Genomic DNA, 12,385 nt, shown 5'->3' with positions numbered 1-12,385 from the left:
CATAAGAGTTTATCACATTTTCATTCTTACATTATGTTATACATATATGATAATTTTGCATAGAGTTTTAGACCAAATTAGGAAAAATACAAAGGTTCACCGTCCCTCCCCTCTCAACTAATATTTCATTAAAAATAAATCAAAATTAAATTAAAAAACAAAACAAATGAAGGAAACAAATTATGTATACTTTTATTTAAAGAAAGTTAAATATTGGTTTGGTTTAGATTTTACAATTAAACAAGGTTATATATCGGTTTGAGTTTATAAATGAGAATTATGGTTTAGATTTTACAATTAAAACGAAATTATATACCAGTTTGGATTTACAAATGAGGTAGTTAGAGTTTAGATTTTACAATTTGAACAAAATTATATGTCGATTTGGATTTACAAATAAGGTGGTTAAGATTTAGATTTTACTATTAGAACGAAATTATATGTCGGTTTGAGTTTACAAATGAGGTGGTTTAGAGTTTATATTTTACAATTATAACAAAATTATATATCGATTTGAATTTACAAATGAAATGGTTAGTGGTTAGATTTTACAATAGAACAGAATTATATATCGGTTTAGTTTATAAAAAATGGTTTAAGTTTTTTTATTTTACAATAATGTTATACAAATTTTGTTTCTTTATTTTATAAGGTGAATAAAGAGGTTCACATTGTTTGTTCCAAATTAGTTTTAATTCTAATAGATTTTAGAAAATGTACATTCTCTTTTATTAACCAACTAGATAACACTTCAGTTCTGCACCAGACCAAGATTTTCGTTGACATGAATTGTGAGCTTTATCAAGATTTGAGATTAAGAGAGATGAGTGTGATCTTCACTTTATACGGTTGGTTTAGACAATTTGCTTAATTCTAATAATTTAAAAAAATTAAAGGCTTTATTTCCGTGGGATTTTTTATTATTTGAGTAAAACGTGGAAGAAGATCATGTGCACCTCTTCCCACGGACGCCTCAGACCTAAGAAAATTTTTCTCTTTAGATTTGTATCGATAAATTTTTAAGCATGAAACTGCTTATAATCTCAATAACTTTAGAAGAAATATTTTTTTCATTTCTTATTTATTTCGAATTGTAAACAAAGAGAGAAAACACCGGTCCATAAAATCCAAAATAAATCAAAAACCATAACACTTGCTTAAACCATAGCAACTAAACCACTAAATTAAATCTTCTTTCATTGTATTTAGTTGGAAGGGGGGAAGAAAATGGCATCAGAGGTCCTTTTAGATCGGAAAGCCTTCTCCACCTCCGGATCCACGTTAAACGCCGCCTGCAGAACTTCCGGCGACAAAGCCTTCCACACTGACGTCCTTCCGGCCAAATGTGTGAAAATGGGACTGCCAAAAAACACCAAAAACTATGTAAGTAAAACTATTTTAACCAATGGAAAATGGGAGAAAAAAAAAAGATCAATGAAATCTTACTCGGGAGTAGTCACAATGGAGAACCAAGACAAGCCATCAGTATCAGCAATCTTGGAGACAACAAAGAACCTAGGAACAATGAACAAAGCACCAGCTTTCACATGAGTCTCAAGAACTCTCTTCCCATCCGCACCAACAACCTGAACACGACCACTTCCACCAACAATGTAAGTAACTTGAAGAGCCGAGTCACAAGAGAATCCAGGAGAACACATGGAGTGTCCATCAATTCTCACAAGATCAGCTCCAAACCCAACTTCACCAACCAAAGGAAGATTCTTTGTGTCCAAAACAACAACTCTTCCTCCATCCTTAATGTCAACATCAAGAGGAGCCTCCAAACAATTCAACACAAACCCTTCACGGTCACCTTTCTTTGGTGCAGGCATCTTCAAGCTCGCATCAACCTTGACGATTCCATTACCGGTCTGAGAACTAACGAGCTTCTTGACGGTGGTCTCATCAAGATCCCATGCTCGGCCTACAAACTCAGTTGAGAATCCGGTGAAGATTCCATTGGAACCGGTTAGGTAAAAGTCAGTGAACTGTCCTGCTTTGTGACCCTTGTGAGTCTCGCCAAGGAAGAGGACGACTAGCTCAGTGTCTTCATTGTTGAACCACCATGTCACTACACCAAAAGGTAAGGCTATGGAGTCTCCTTTCTTGATTGCTATCACTTTCTCCTCTTTCTCAGGGAGAACGATTCCGGCTGTTCCAGCTCCTGATAATTGTTACAAGAAAAATATTTAACTTATATGATTATCCACAAATTTATCATATTTCATATATATATAATAATGCATGATCAATGTATGAAATATGAATTTTAATTCAATGTTAGAAATTATTTTGGATCGTGAAACAAACTATTTTTCTTGATAGTTTCATCATTTTTTTCTCCATAGATCAATCTTAACATTACTACTACAATCTATGGAAGCAAATCATATCATATTTTTCCAAATCAGGGTTCAGTGGAAGCAAAAAAAAGAAAAAAAATAGCACATACGTAACAACTTTATCTAGTCAAATCAAAATCATACTTAAGTATCCTTTTGAGAAACTGATTTATGATATATATTTTATGGATAGAAAACGAACAAAAAAAATATATTTGGTTAAAACGTTTAAAAACTAGCACATACGTTACAACTTTATGTAGTCAAATCAAAATCATACTTAAGGATCCTTTTAAGAAACTGATTTATGATATATCAGATCTGAATAAATAAATTTTATGGACAACAACAGTCAATAGCTAGAGTGAAGTGATCAAAAGGAAGATCATGAAACGAGAACCTTGAAGAACATAAGCGACCTTGGGGGAATCAGAGTAACGAGGAAGAGCCAAGCCATACTTCTCGAGAGCGAGCTTAGCGGCACCAATGTTACCATCTCGGAGCATTGGCAACTCTTCAGGGCACCATGCAAAGTACGAACCACCATCTCCTCCGTACACCTTCTTAGGCAACCTCGGTGAAAGATCCAACTCCATTGTTAAACACAAAAAAAGATTTAGATGGCAAATTAGAAAGAGCAAATAGAAAGGATTCAGAAAGATTTAGTATTGATATGATATATTCTGAGGGAGAGAGATGCACGTATATATAGTGGTCGAGGATTTGTATTCAGGTATTAATTGAGAGATTTTTGGGAAATAAAATCTTTGACTGGATAATTACATCCATGACTATGTTATGGATAATTATTATGAATAACCTATGTATAAGTTATGGATAATACAGATGTTAAAAAAAAACATTATGGATAATATCTTAAATAATTAAAAAAAAAACCACAATTATATATGCCCACTGTTAAAGCCTTTTGGTTTAATAATTTTATAATAAAAAAACAAATAAGAGTAGAAACAAGGTCTTTATAATATAATCATACACGTAACCTACATATTGACATTTTTTTAATTAAAACTTACGTATGTTACATAGTCGGAAAAACCCTCTTACCTGTTTTCATATAACATCATAGATATGATATATAATTAATCATTGCAAACCAAATTATCTAGTAACATTATTTCTTTATGTAAATATTCTTTTAATTTGACTTCGGATAAATATTATCTATGTATGGATAATGTTATATTTTTTTAAAAGTTCATATTTATCCTTGAAATTATCAACGTCGGTTAAATTGCAAATGACTGAGTTCGTTTTGTTTTTTTTGTTTGTTTGTCGACTGAGTTTTTTTCGTCGTTGGTCGAAGTAATCCAAAACAAGTATATTAACTGCTTTTTGTTTTCAACAGTTTGGAACTTGTTTCGTCCCAAGAAAATAATATTTTTCCCCTTATTGAATACGTTACAAGAAAATAATATTTGTTTCCTTGTTGAATTCGTTACAAGAAAATAATAATAGGAACAGATAACTGTTAAAAAATTATAATAATTTTTTGTTATTAAAAAGTATGCATACACCGAAACAGAAACACATCGAGGAAGACCGTTTTTCCTTTTTTCATGAGCTTAGAAAGCCCACTTTCTTAGGGTAATAACTGAAAAAATCTTAATTCTCCACAAGACCCAACAACTTTCTTACGAAGCATAAACATTAGATAATCCATAAAACTCTTTTAAGAAATGACCAAAAATTTCAAGGTAAAAAAAGCCAAACATTTCAACTTTTCAACTAAAACAACAGTTATTGAAGTTGATTGAGCTTGGTTGGGAGCTCAAGGTAAATAGGACACAACAGGTTACAACAGTGCGATTTCGTTCAAATCTGATTGAAGTTGATGGCCGTCCATGGCAGTTGCAACTAAGGAAACAGAACATGTTATCCGCCTAACTTTGTATAAGAACATGACCAAAAGCCACCACGACACTGGTCACAATCCAAACCCATAAAACAGTATTGTCTTTACTTGAATATATATTTCTAGAAACAAGACCAAGTCCTCTGTCTCGATTTGTCTCCACTTTTAGTCTTTGATATAAACGCGGATGAGGCAATAATAAAGTGCAGAAAGTAAATAACACAAGAGCTTTGTTAATGAGGTACGGTTTTTCCTACTCCCCGGGACCACGTCCAGATATCGATTCCACTAGAATAAGAAAGCAAATACAACCTATTCGCAAACACGTAAATCAAGCACAACCCTCTTAATTCACCACTCCGTTCTATAACATGAAATCTTAAGGATAAATCTTTACCATTAACTAAACTCACACCGAGCCTAGATTTAAACCAAGATAACCTAACCTTGGGCTAAACTCCTCCTGAGCCTAGACTTCAGATCTTCAACTCTCTTGTGCAACCTTCACACATACGTCACACCGACGAACAAAGAAGGTTGAACAACACAAGCACCAAACCGCAAAACTAAGCCGCACACAATGAGAAAGCTCTTTATGGTTTTTATCTTTTATCTCTCAGCTCTCTTGCTTCCCTAGGACGTGCCCAACACCTCCTTATATACTCATCAAGACTTCCTAATCACCATAGGAGAAGATTTCCAAATTTCTAAGAAAAAGGCTTTTTTTCCTTTTTGCTATTCTCTTTTTCTTTGTAAAACTCCAATTTAATCAACCCAATAAATAGTAGTTTCTTCTTCAATTAATCCTCAAACCGTCCTTCAATATTGTCTTCTCAAACCTTCTAGAAATTTCTCACGCACATAAAACAACAACAATCTTGTATCACGTCTTGAATCACACAGACACTACTTCAGCCATCCAATACATCTTCATTCTCCCCCTTTTTGACTATGCTTGTGAACTCATCAGTTCAAACACCTAAACACATCACCAAACACATCTTCATTCTCCCCCTGAATGAGTCACAACATGGTCAAAAATAACTAGAAAATTATCCCCGCCTTGCAATACGCGGTTGATAGCCTAGTACACCACCCCCATTGAAATTATCCTTTTTAACCCATATCTTGTTGCGCCTTATACCTCCATAGTTAACCTCTTGAGTGAATCTGAAACAATTCCTCTGAATATGTCCTTGAACTCCACAATGATAACATGTAGGACCTTGAAACCTTACATCATAAGCATTCTCCATTCGGCTCCTCTCTCTCAACAATATGAAACATCTTGGCCTAATATGCCCAACAACACCACAATGATGACAAACATGTCGAAACACTTGTCTAGGTGCATTCTTCAATTCAAAAATCATTTTCCCATGCTCTTTCAAAAATACATTCTCTAAGCACTCTTTGAAGCAGTCTTTGAAGTAGTCTCTGGCACAGTTCTTGATGCAGACATGATTTTTCCACTTGAAACAAACACCATATCCGATTTTGAAACTTTTCCTTCATATCCAAGGCCACACTTAACAGTCTTGCCAATACTCAGAATGTGACCCAACTTCTCTGTACCATTATTAAGCATCCTCAAATTATTTTGAGTTTCTTCAAGTTGCACTTTAGCTTGTGATGCTTCTTCTCCCTTCTCTGTTGCATATTTCTCTGCTTCAACGACTTTAGCCTCTAACTCAAGCTTCTCCTTAATCAAAACTGAATTATCATCAACTACCTTAAGCCAATGTGCATACAACTTCTCATAACTCTTACCAAGTTCTTCATAACTCATATCCTCTCCATCACTATCACTATCAAATTCATGTTCAGATGCAGTTGCAGGTTTTGTTGCAGATTCAGAAGCAGTTGCAGACACTAATGCAAACGCTGATACAAACTGATTCAGAACTATCTTCAAAAGTTGTAAACGCCACAAAATTCTTTAGTTCTTTTTCTTCATTTGAATCAGTTTCAGAATCACTAGTAACAACATTCATAGCCTTCTTCTTATGCTTTTGTAGATTGGCACAATCAGACCGTACATGACTGTATCCTTTGCATTCAAAACATTGAACATTCTTTGATGAAGTCTTCATCTCTTCACTCATTCTACTTTTCTTCTCTTCGCCCTTACGCTTCAGAAATTTAGCAAATTGTCTTGATAACATAGCCATTGAATCTTCACAAGATGATACCTTAAGAGCTACTCCAATGTCAACTTCCTTCTTTATTGCTTCCTTAACTTGATCATCTTTCTTCTTTACTCATTCAGCTTCATATGATTTGCTTAATTCAAAAGCCTTTAGAATCCCAACAAACTCATCAAAAGCCATCTCATCTAAATTATGAGCTTCTTCAACTGCAGAAATTTTTGACTCAAATTTTGCAGGAACATATCGCTTCAGTTTCTTCACAAGCTTTTTGTCTTTGTACTGCTTTCCAAGAGCAAAAGCCTCATTAGATATATCACATAACTTAGCACTGAACTCAGCCACAATTTCTTTTTCTTCCATCCTTAGATTCTCAAATTGTGATACCAACATATCCAGCTTTGTTCTCTTAACACTAGAAGTACCCTCAAACATATTCTCCAATGACTTCCATACTTTCTGAGCTGATTAACTTGAAGTGGCTTGAATCAATAGCATTGTAAATCGTTGTCTTGGCTAATTACAACTTGATAGCGTTTTCTCTGCAGCAGTCCACTTATCTCTGGGCTTAAGACTCTCAACCCCTTTCTCATCTACAACTTTAGGAGGCTCCCAACCAAGCTCAATCGAATTCCTGCAATCTTCATCAAGGTTACTAATAAACGCTGGCATACGAACCTTCCAATACATGTAATTCGTTGAATCAAGCAACAGTGGTCTTGCCATAGACGTGCCTTCTCTGTATGAAGTCATCACAACTGATTCAAAGCTCTATCTTACTTCCTGAACTACCCTCACCCGTGATCTATCCGAAACTAGACTTAATCTCTATCGAGAACCCGCTCTGATACCACTTGTAAATGCGGATGAGGCAATAATAAAGTGCATAAAGTAAATAACACAAGAGCTTTGTTAACGAGGTTCGGTTTTTCCTACTCCCCGGGACCACGTCCAGATTTCGATTCCACTAGAACAAGGAAATACAACCTATTCGCAAACGCGTAAATCAAGCACAACCCTCTTAATTCAGCGCTCCGTTCTATAACATGAAATCTTAAGGATAAATCTCTACCCTTAACTAAACTCACACCGAGCCTAGATTTAAACCAAGATAATCTAACCTTGGGCTAAACTCCCCCTGAGCCTAGACTTCAGATCTTCAACTCTCTTGAGTAACCTTCACACACACGTCACACCGACGAACAAAGAAGCTTGAACAACACAAGCACCAAACCGCGAAACTAAGCTGCACACAATGAGAAAGCTCTTTATGGTTTTTATCTTTTATCTCTCAGCTCTCTTGCTTCTCTAGGACGTGCCCAACACCTCCTTATATACTCATCAAGGCTTCCAAATCACAATAGGAGAAGATTTCCAAATTTCATAAGAAAAAGGTTTTTTTCCTTTTTGCTATTCTCCTTTTCTTTGTAAAACTCCAATTTAATCAACCCAATAAATAGTAGTTTCCTCTTCAATTAATCCTCAAACCGTCCTTCAATATTGTCTTCTCAAACCTTCTAGAAACTTCTCAGGCACATAAAACAACAACAATCTTGTATCACGTCTTGAATCACACAGACACTATTTCAGCCATCCAATACATCTTCATTTGATCTTTCTGCTTTACAACTGTGGGAGTTAGGCACACCACTAATCTCCAGGTCAAAAACATGTCTTTTATCTCTATATTAAAAAAAAAAAATCGACTCATATTTCCATAGGAAATTCTAATATGTTTTAAGTCTCAAATAATTCGTTATTGTGTTTATATGTTATGGATATTTATTTCATAGGAGCCAACACTGATTATTTTCAGCTAATGAACAAACCCCCCCCTTTGACAGAACACAGAAGTGTCACGTAAACACACCACGTATAAAAAAGTTAGGCTGAACCCCAAAAGTCCAAGTGACCCAAGCAACACAATTTTGTTCTTAGTACGAATCGAACTCATAAAGCACTTAGATCATAGGGGTGTTCAATCCCCTTCCCCTAGGTCCTAGCTCCTAGGCTTAACTAGTTAACTTACCATTATACCACTTTGCTTGGGTTACTCTCTTGTCTTTTCTATTAGGTATCTTATATACGTTTTGAACGAACTTAAAAAAAAAAATACAAATACAAGAAAATGTTTCTTTAACATTTTCGGTCAACATATATGGCACAAATATTCTATGAAAAAACTTTAAAATATTTTATTTTTAACATTCAGATTCAAAAGCATATATAAGCACCTAAATTAATTTTTGAAACTCGTCAAGTAGATGAAATGCAAACCAATCGAACTTAGTAGAATCAAGAATCATGACTGTAGATGATATCCGATAAATCCCAAATCGTTTTATACTCCAATTTACACACAAACTCATTTTTAAAAAAACCCCCCAAAATACATTTTTAAATCTTTACAATAATATAGTGAGTCCCAACTCCCAAACAACTAACTAGATAGATAACCAAACCAAAAAAAAAAAAAGCAGAACAATAAAAGAAAAATAATTGTAACAACAAAAACACTAATGAAATCTTTGTCGTTTGTTGGCAACTTCAATACCGGTAGCGATTCCAGGAACAGAGCAGCCTCTAAAATTCAGCATTGACGTCGTCGTCATCGGCAAACAACCGTAAGAGTTCGAGATCGGAGGGACTTTAAAGCTCTGTTGAAGCGGCGGAGGATTACGCCACCGTGGAAGTGGACCGGCGACAAGAAGTGTTTGAAGCAACGGTCCAGACTCCATCACTGTTTGAAGAAGCTTCCCTTTCTCCGGTAAAGATTTGCCTTTAACAATCTCATCCATAAGAGCTTCCACTGGATCAACCTTCTTCAAGATCCGGTTCACGGGTTGTTGTTGTTGTTGTTGTTGTCGGTTCTTGAATTTGATTTGGTTAACCGGTTTAGCTACCGCCATGTTGAAATTGGAGAATTCAGGGGACGAGACCGGTTCGAAGAATGAGTCTACCGGTGAAGAACCGTGTGAGTTTGACTCGGTGATACTCGACTTTGTTTTGAATACGAGAAGTTTTTGTATCTGATCTTTAGCTTCGTCTCTTTCTTGACAAGTAAGTTTGAGTAGATGAAGAAGGCTCTTCACTTCTTCTTGGTGAAGTTTTGTTACTTCATTAACTTTTGCTTTGAGAGCTTCATTTTCAAAGGAACTATATTGGAGCTTTTGTCTTAATTCATCCATACTCTGTAATAATAATATCAAGAAAAGTTAAAAGATTTCGTTAGTAAAAAGTCAGAAAATAATAGATATTAAATGAACAAAAAAAGATTGGCCGAATCATTGAAGAAATCAACATCTAGAAAAGAAAAAGTATTGTGAAAACTGAAAAGATAACATAACATAATAATAAATAACACATTGGTTTTACTAATGATGTGTGATAACAACCTTGCGTTCATGGGGTCAAGAATACACTCGAAACGTTACTAAATGTAAACCAAACATTTTATATATTAATAAACTATATAAACGTCAGGGCTAGAAAATAATTAGATAAGACAAGAAAAGAAAATAGTCTTTTTTGGTGTTAAAAGGTGCAGAAAAGTACAAGAAGTCACATTTTATGTAGGTGAAATGGATTGTTCTGATAGATTTTCATAGATCTTGGAGGTTTTATAATGTCGGAGATAACTAAAAAGTAAAACGTTAGGGGAGAAAACAAAGAGAGATTAATATTCAGAAATTTATCTAAACCAAAATAAATTGAAATTGAAATTTCACTATCACACAATTGTACAATGATTCTTAAGGGACCTAAATTCCAAAATCTAGAATTGGTAATCTCATACATAAAAATGTAAAGAATTGAACAAAACACACATGTAAAATGTTGGGTCATTTGGTAGAACAATTACACAAGAATGACTTTTGGGATTGTTAAGAAAAACTAACCTCTTGGTAAAACCAAATGGAACCCAACTCTTCCATTTGTTTTGTCTTTTCTTTTCTTCTTAGAGAGATGAAGAAGTTGAGAGAGAAAGAGAGATTTTGTCTTGTTCTTCTCTGGTTTCTGAGAGAAAGAGAGAGGGAGAGAGAGGGAGAGAGAGGGAGTTGCAGGGGGAAATGTGGTGGGTGTTCTTATAGTGTTAGAAGAAGGAAGGCAGAGAGCAAGAGAGGACAAGAAGGAGAGAGATGTCGTTCATGTCATGTCATACGAATAAAATTAAAACAATTAAAATAACAAAATATTTATTGAAAAGAGATGAGTATAGAAAATGATTAATTTTGTTTGACTCGAAAAACTTGGGTAAGATTCCATATTTGTCCTCTCTCTCTCATTGCAGCACTGAGCTATCTTTCCTAAAACCTCTCCCACTTTAGCTGGGGACTTTGTCTGTTCCTTAAAATAATTCGTTATTTCCCTTTTTTCACCATTTTCTTTACTTATCATGCATGACATTTATGTATATATCATGCTGCATGCTATGACATTAATTATCTATATTAATTTTTTTTATAGAAGTTACTTAATGTAAATAAACTTTCTAAAAAAAATTCTGAAAACTTATGAATTCTATAAAATTGTATAGAAAGTATTTTTTTTTTTAAAACTGTTCACGTTTCCCAAAATATATGAGATGTTTTAAAAATTATTTTTGGAAATTTCAGTGCCTAATGAACCAATCCGAATACTTTGTAGTGAAAGGGTAACTTGCTAAAGTCCGTAATTGTGATCAGCACATCGTCGTTATTTATGGTATTATTAGACTGTTACCTGTTCTATTTTGGTCACATTTATACATTGAAATTAATACCTGGCTTCGTATGATTTACATACCGTATTAATGAGCAACACACCATATATATTTGCAATAATACGCTTAAATTACGCGTTTTTTAGTTAATGCCCTGTTATTTATTGCAAGTATATTTACTGTTAGATAGAATACTCATGTATACTAGAAAATTTAGCTGCTAGTACAATTTTTTATAAACAACTCATTAAATTTGTACTTTAATCTCTCACACACATACATACAGTATACGGTATTTAAGATATACAAATATACACTAGTGTTTCTTAATCCAATCCGACCATCAGCCGGAACAAAATGGTAGATCAGATATTTATAAAACTTTAAAAAACATTGTACTGGAAAAAAAATCCAAAAGACCCGTAAAGTATCTATGAATTGGATGACTCAAACAAATCGATTGATTCCGTCGACTAAATTCTTTAAAATCTTAAACATATTAGAAATCCAAGATTTCTTTTTTTTGTAAAGTGCATTAATTTTATCCTAATAAAATTATGAATCAAGCGCAAAAGCATCATTATTGCCTTTTTAGTTTAAAATCTATGCATTTTAACTGTATCACACACAAAATTACAAAAATATACGTACATATATCAACTGTGTTTTGTTTTGTATACACTTGATACATCTAAGATAGTATTTAGTATATATAATTCTTTCTATATCAAAATAAAAGATGTTTTAAACAACAGTAATTAAAAAAGCTTACCAATATTACTTTATTTTTTATGTACTATAATTAATTAATTGTCTAAACAATATGAATAATTTGGACTTTATTGCTCACTTGGTCCATGTCCATCGAATGTAGCAACTTAAGAACCAAAAGGCTATGCGAAAAAGAGCACTGTCCATTTATAGATTTTTCATTTTAATCTTTGTGATGCAATAGGTCAGCGTTTTGGAAATAGAAAATGTCTCCAAATTCAATAGATAGGAAATGAACTGTCCATACCCCAAAAGCGTTCATCCTTTTCCGATGAGTGACATTTCTCTATAATTGAATTGAAAGTACTAACATTTCTACACTTCAAAATGTTAGTATGTTATAAATTAAATTATGTTAGAGGGTTATGTTTATGCATTGTGTGTTTGTTGAAAGTTATGTATTCGCATGGATTTGGCCAGGAATAAGATAAAAAAGCTGGACCTACCCGTACAAAATACTTGATCAGCGGAGGTTGCACGATGGTGACAATCATTGGCTCTACGTGAATCCAAGGATGAACAAAACATTATTATTATTATTATT

The 12,385-nt window shown here is 33.9% G+C and overlaps 2 protein-coding genes across 2 annotated transcripts; both read right to left on the bottom strand.

Annotated features, from left to right (window-relative positions):
* On the bottom strand, positions 1,094-3,043 carry LOC104750025 (glutelin type-B 5-like). The gene is made up of 3 exons (XM_010471752.2): positions 2,746-3,043; positions 1,447-2,167; positions 1,094-1,359 (listed from the first exon to the last, which is right to left on the bottom strand). Exons 1-3 carry the CDS (start codon positions 2,939-2,941, stop codon positions 1,206-1,208), a joined length of 1,071 nt encoding a protein of 356 aa, XP_010470054.1. The 5' UTR covers positions 2,942-3,043; the 3' UTR covers positions 1,094-1,205.
* On the bottom strand, positions 8,689-10,455 carry LOC104750024. The gene is made up of 2 exons (XM_010471751.2): positions 10,268-10,455; positions 8,689-9,559 (listed from the first exon to the last, which is right to left on the bottom strand). The coding sequence occupies exons 1-2, from the start codon at positions 10,301-10,303 to the stop codon at positions 8,885-8,887; spliced, it is 711 nt and encodes a 236-aa protein (XP_010470053.1). The 5' UTR covers positions 10,304-10,455; the 3' UTR covers positions 8,689-8,884.

The sequence above is a fragment of the Camelina sativa genome, chromosome 16, assembly GCF_000633955.1.
Source record: "Camelina sativa cultivar DH55 chromosome 16, Cs, whole genome shotgun sequence".
Classification (NCBI taxonomy): Eukaryota; Viridiplantae; Streptophyta; class Magnoliopsida; order Brassicales; family Brassicaceae; genus Camelina; species Camelina sativa.
The sequence above is the reverse complement of the archived record's forward strand: the minus strand, read 5'-3'. Positions and strand labels throughout refer to the sequence as shown.